General features: G+C 40.0%; 1 protein-coding gene across 1 annotated transcript; it reads left to right on the top strand.

Moving 5' to 3' along the window:
• Positions 1–620: 620 nt before the first annotated feature.
• On the top strand, positions 621–2,506 carry LOC147616666 (putative BOI-related E3 ubiquitin-protein ligase 2). Its single transcript, XM_086777734.1, has 4 exons — positions 621–826; positions 912–1,042; positions 1,417–1,799; positions 1,893–2,506. Exons 1-4 carry the CDS (start codon positions 771–773, stop codon positions 2,466–2,468), a joined length of 1,146 nt encoding a protein of 381 aa, XP_086633860.1. The 5' UTR covers positions 621–770; the 3' UTR covers positions 2,469–2,506.
• Positions 2,507–6,210: the final 3,704 nt, after the last annotated feature.

Genomic DNA, 6,210 nt, shown 5'->3' with positions numbered 1-6,210 from the left:
ATAGTAACGCCCGTAGTTTGAAAGGAAACTTTACGTGTGGGAGGCGAGCGCTTTGCATGCGGGGCGTTAGGTGGTGCGAGAAAATGAATGAAATTAACGTGGAGACTAATTTCTGGTTTTTGCATGTAGAAAGGTGGTAGGTTTTAAACGTGGGGAATGCATGCAGAGTTAGCTGGCGGGACGGCGGCCAAGTTGGCGCGTGTCCCGGCGGCTTCCCCGCCAAATTTGGCAGCCGAGAGTGGAGGCGACTTTACGGGCCGCTGCAACTTTGAAAGCAAAGCACGGGCAGCATGGGCTTTTTTGGAGGTGGCGAGCTGCTAAATATAGCAAAAGTGTGATTTTATAATAAAAAACTTTTAATTCTTATTTTAAATCCAAGATAGTTAAGAGTAATAACGGCTGTAAAATCCAAAATGTCACTTTAGGTGAAAAAATTCGATCTATTTATGAACACGAGCGTTTTCTATATATCGATTCATTAAACAGTTGACAAATATATATTGAATATTTCAATATATTTATGGTGGAAAATATATATATTGGTTATAACTACCCTCTTTACCTCCACCTTCCCTTTCTACCACCCTTTGCTATTCTTCTCAACAAATACGTATTCGCATCGCTCTTTCCCGTCCCCTTCACCTTCCTGCGCTCTCGCCATAGCCATCTTCACCTTCTTTTGCTCTCGCCATAGCCAGAAAGCTTGCTAAGCTTCAAATCCTCCCCTCCTCTCCCGTCTAATTCTTCATCTTTGTCTGTTTTTTTGGGCTATGGCTGTGCAATCTCAGTACCCCTGCAACGCTTTACTCACAGATTATCGTAAAAGGTGGGTGTCTCCAAGCGCTTCTTGTTGCACAGTTTTCTTTCTGTTCCTATTTCTGTAAATTAGCTTTGCACGGTAAATTTCTCAGGGCTCGGCAGCTACCCATTGCCAACACTACTATTGAAACTAATCAGAGTCCCGGAAGCAGCATGGCTTTGCTAGGCGCTGTGGAGGACCCCCAACCTATTGCACCCAATTTGCTCCGCTTGTACAATCCAGGTATAGCAGCGATTTTATTTGTATTCCTGGCGCATTAAATTCTGTTGTTTTGCTCCTTCAAATTCCAACACTTTCTTTACAAGGACACAAAATTGAAGAAGAGTTGCTTAGTCCATAATTATCGCCATTAAGTGAGGATTAATTGAAAAAGAAGACTTGATTAGTGTTATTGATTCTAGCTTGGATAATTAGTTTGCTTTTATTTCCCTAATCTGTTTAAGGGACTAGTATTGGCTAGTATTGTTGATTGTATCTTCATCGTTTAGACTCTTTCATCATTCAAAGATTTGGGAAGTATTGTTAATCTTAGCTTAATAAATATTGTTAATCTTAGCTTAATAATTATCGTTGCTCATCTCCTCTATGTATTGCAGCTGCTGGCATAAACATTATTCCCCAACATATCCTGAACCTGAATGAAGCTGACAATAATGAGGTCGTAGCTGCATCGAGGAAAAGAGCCCGCGAAGACGTCGCAGAGTTTCTGCTTGCCAGGCAGCAACAGCAGCAGCAAGTTGCATTTCTCCCCCCCTCATACTATCAACAGAACGGTGGCGCTGGCCCCTTTGGGATCTCACACCTGCCCAGCTGCAGCGGATTGCGCCTTACTCTTGATGAAGCCCGGCTGACTCCGCCCCCTACAGCGACCTCCGCCAGCGAGAGGGGGGGATCTTACCTCTCTTCAATTTTGGGTGATGAGCTGCGAGCTCATTACATCACGCAGAAGGAAGAGATTGATCAGCTCATCAAAATCCAGGTAACCTTGGTTTAGTCCACCCAACTAGCTAATGGGTACTCTCAATGTAATCAGTCTTCACTTCATCTAATTATGAGCGGAATTTGATTTCAGGGTGAACGAGTGAAGCAGTTGCTGGAAGAGAAAAGGCAGCATCACACAAGAGTAATGCTGGAGTTAATGGAAGAAGGGCTGTGCAGGAGGCTAAAGGAGAAGGAAGAGGAGGCAGAGAGGGTGAAGCGCCGGAATGTGGAGTTAGAAGACCGGGTGAAGCAGCTTAGCGTAGAGTCTCAGCTATGGCAGAATCTGGCCAGGAAGAATGAGGCCATGGTTTCTAGTCTTAGGAACAACCTTGAGCAGGTGGTGGCGCAGAGCAAGGAGCAAAGCAAAATTACGGGCGGGTGCGGCGAAACCAGCGAGGCAGACGATGCGCAGTCTTGCAATCAAGTTGGAGAAACCAGAGGGGGGGCTGACGCGCCCGACCATGCACATGCTAGAAGCGCATCCATGAGAGGGAACAAAGGCCTGCAGCATCAAAGGGCCTGCAGAGTATGCCGAACAAACAGCAGCTGCATCCTCCTCTTGCCTTGTAGACACCTGTGCCTCTGCAAAGAGTGCGATGCGCAACGAGCCCAGTGCCCTATCTGTGAAGCACCCAGGAACGCAAGCCTCTTAGTCTACTTGGATTAATCATCCCCACTAAATTAATTCAATTAACTACTTGCCAATTGTGTTCTACTTTCTTAATCTTTTTTGTTTTGCACATGGCCTATCTTATCTTGTTTATATATCTATATATAGAACACTCGCGGGAATACGTATCTACATTGTATGAATTATACCAAAAAAAAAACGCCCCGGTGGACTTTTAGGTTAAATAGATGTGTTATAAACATTACTAAATTGACTTTTGTTCCCTCTCTCATATGTTTGATTAAGTTTCAAAATCGAAAATTTCGCTGCTTTCATTCAAGCAACATGAAGAAATATAATATGATAGGATTCTAGATTTCTACCTTTGCACTCTTAATTGAAATCCTTACAACTAACAAGTGTGCATATGTTTGTTATGGTTACTCTCTAGGTTGCATTCAATGAATGCTTGAAGGTTGAGAGCACCACGCCTTGGGTAGGTAGGGGAGGCTAGGTGAAACACCATCTCATCTTTAAGGATCTTCACTTACACTAAACTTTAAGGGTCTTCACTCAAACTAGGTGACAAATCTCCCCTACCTTGCATGCAGGTTTGCAAGGTTGAATTTTGAAACCTTGCCTTGGACATTTTTAAAATTGAAGGTCTTGAAGGTACCTTAGCTTGGCCTTCATGTGATTTTTGAAACCCATTATAAAGGGGAAAATATTTCAACCCACCAAAATCTATTGCCTTGTCTTCAAGTTTCTCCACAAGTTGGGGGAGATATGTGTGTTTTTAAGGCTACTTCTGATTTAAAATAAAACTCTTGACTTGTTCAAAAAAAACTTGAAAGTTATATGGGCCCCCAATATTGTTTGGGCATTAATTGATTAGTTTGGAAGGGGGAAGTGATGGGACCTTAGGGGAAGACCTTATGCAAAGAAATGGGTCCCCAATATTGTTTGGCATTAATTAATTAGTTTGGAAGGCGGAAGTGATGGACCTTTGCGGAAAACCTTATGGAGGTAGAGGCTTGGGACTCTTCCCTGATCTAGAGGGTTATGGGAAGCCTATTTACCATATCTAGAGGGTTATGGGAAGCTATAAATAGGCATGCTATCAAGAGCTTGAGTTTGGGATGTGAGCAGACGATGTTTTTAAAAAAATCTTTTCTTTTTTTTGCCCTGCATTGTGTGCTCCGACTGCGAGATGTTTAAAAAATTCCTATTTTTTTGGCCCCGTGCTGAGTGCTCCATACGGTTGAAACCCTTAGGGCACAATAATTAATTATTATCGACGCTAATTAATTATTATTCAAGCAACCTGAATATTTTTAGAAGTGGGAGTTCCTAAAAGAATGGTCTTCCTAAGTGGAAACAGTTAGAACATATGTGAGTTATAGGTATTAGGGCCACGCTCATAAAAAGGGATACACATATATATAGTAGCCACTTAGGAGTTGTAGAAAGATAACGCTAGCAAAGTTTGTAGCTACTACAATATGGAACAAGAGAATAAGATACTTTGTCCATGCAAAGTATTATTTATTAGGAGGATGAGATTATTTGCCCATCCAAGGTTAGTATCTTGGCCAAGTCTATGGTCCATGAGAAGTTGCGTATTAGCCAAGTCTATAACATCATACTTTCAATGATTTGTGTAAGAAGATAAGATTTTATTGAAAGACTATCTTGAAGTCGAGTTGTATTCTATTTGGTGACCTTATTGTGGACCCATTGTGGCCTTTGGAGAACGTGTTGCTTCATTTAAGAGAAAAAAGGTTCAATCTTGATGGATTTATATAGTATTGACCTTAAGAGCAATTCATCTTGATGGTGGACTTATACAGTATTTTGACCTTAAGAGCAAAATGTTTCAATCTTAATGGACTTATATAGTATTAACCTTATCCCGTATTTATTGTATGAGTAACCCTATCGACTTTCTTACAAAAAGTGATCATAATGTCATGGTTTAGAGAGAAATCTTTTAGAACTGCTAGGATCTAAACCATTCGCATCCACATGCCAAGATCTTACATGTCCTTTGTGGAAATAAACTCTTATTTGCTAAGCCCATTGTGCTTGCCTGCCCACTTAAGAGCATTTCAATTGTCTTTTGTAGATGGGCCAGTATTGTGTACTAAAGTCGGAGCTTGTTGGAGCTTTTATCTTCTTCAACACTTCTCTAGGTGAGCTAGTTTTTGTTGATTTTCACAATTGACATGCTTTTTAGTCTTGTAAAATTAGTAGATGTTTGCCTTGATTGAATGAGGTAGGATGCAATTAGTTGTTATTTCTTCCAGTAATTGAAGCCCTTTATTAGAATAATGGAAAGCTAGTTCCATTACCTTTGTGCTTTATGAATCAGCAAGCCTTGGATTTGGTACCTTGATATGTGGGGATTCAATAACACATTTTTGCAAACACCATCATCAATCCTTTTGCATCTCCAACTAGTATAGCAGTAGCCACACACTTCCATGGAGCATGATAATGGTAGCCCACACCCACTTGAAGTGAATGTTTGATATGCCTATATTATGTTGAATTTTGAACAATCCATATAGCTTCAAGGGCACTATCACTAACGGACAAAGCCTAATTGACAATAGTATAACAAATAAATTCTTTAAATAGGCGTTATCTTAGGTACCTATGTTGGTGACATTAAAAGATTTTTCGATAAAAGGTTTAGTAACACTCTATTAGCACATACATGAATGAAAATTCCTAAACCACCAAGATTGGCAATCCCATTCATAAGCAAGGCCTTTAGCTTATCTTTTTTTTTTTAAGAAAAAGAAAATGGAGATACCATTAAGAACTCACACATGGTCACAACATAAAGTTGTGACTACGATTTGTTAAGGCCTTCATTTGTTTCCACTAGCTTCAAAAAAAATATGTGCTAATCTAGACAAGCCAAGAGAAACATTTCTTCTTCTCATATATCCAAATGCCATTCTTTGCAAGTTGTAATATGTCACAATGAATGGGCTTGCCATTCTTAGAAAAGCCTTGACAATGAATGGGATTGCCAATCTTAGAAAAGAAAAGAGAATGGGATTGCCAGTCTTAGAAAAGAAAAGCCTAGTATGTTTAAATCTCTAATTGGTTATCCTCTAAAGAGATTCACTAAAAATGGTCTTAGGATAGAGGAGACTGATCTCACCATCTGCCTTGACAATGAATGTGATTCCCAATCTTAGAAAAGAAAAGCCTAGTATGTTTAATTTCTAATTGGTTATCCTCCCAAAAGATTCACTAAAAATGGTCGTAGGATAGAGGAGACTCATCTCACCAGCCTAGTATGTTTAAATTTCTAATTGGTTATCCTCTCAAGAGATTAAAAATGGTTTTAGGATAAAGGAGGCTCATCTCACTAGCTTTCTGCCCAATTGTTTAGGTCCATCACCCACTCGGGGAGGTCACTCATAAATATGTAAACGTAGCTCGTGGGTTCAACAGAAGGGGTAATTTAAATCCCTTTTTTACACTTTTTTTTACATACAAAAGGGTACCATTTAAAGGGAGTATTTACAGATTGAATAGAAAAAGGGTGTGTTTTATTCATGAAAATTTTATAGATAAGGGGTTTCTTAATTAGGCCTTGAATGCGTGTGATATAGAGAGTCTACATATAGTGAACCCGCCGAGATCACCCACACCTAATTAGAGCCATTTAAGACCCATCAAATACACTTCCTCTCCTTTTGAGGTTGAAAGGTTGCATTGTGATTGGTCAAGTTCATGGTTGTAAATTGGTCCATCATCCCTTGTTCAAAATTTTCCCTTT

This window comes from Cibotium barometz, chromosome 38 (genome assembly GCF_041138505.1).
Source record: "Cibotium barometz isolate CiBa-2024 chromosome 38, ASM4113850v1, whole genome shotgun sequence".
NCBI lineage: Eukaryota > Viridiplantae > Streptophyta > Polypodiopsida > Cyatheales > Cibotiaceae > Cibotium > Cibotium barometz.
The sequence above is the reverse complement of the archived record's forward strand: the minus strand, read 5'-3'. Positions and strand labels throughout refer to the sequence as shown.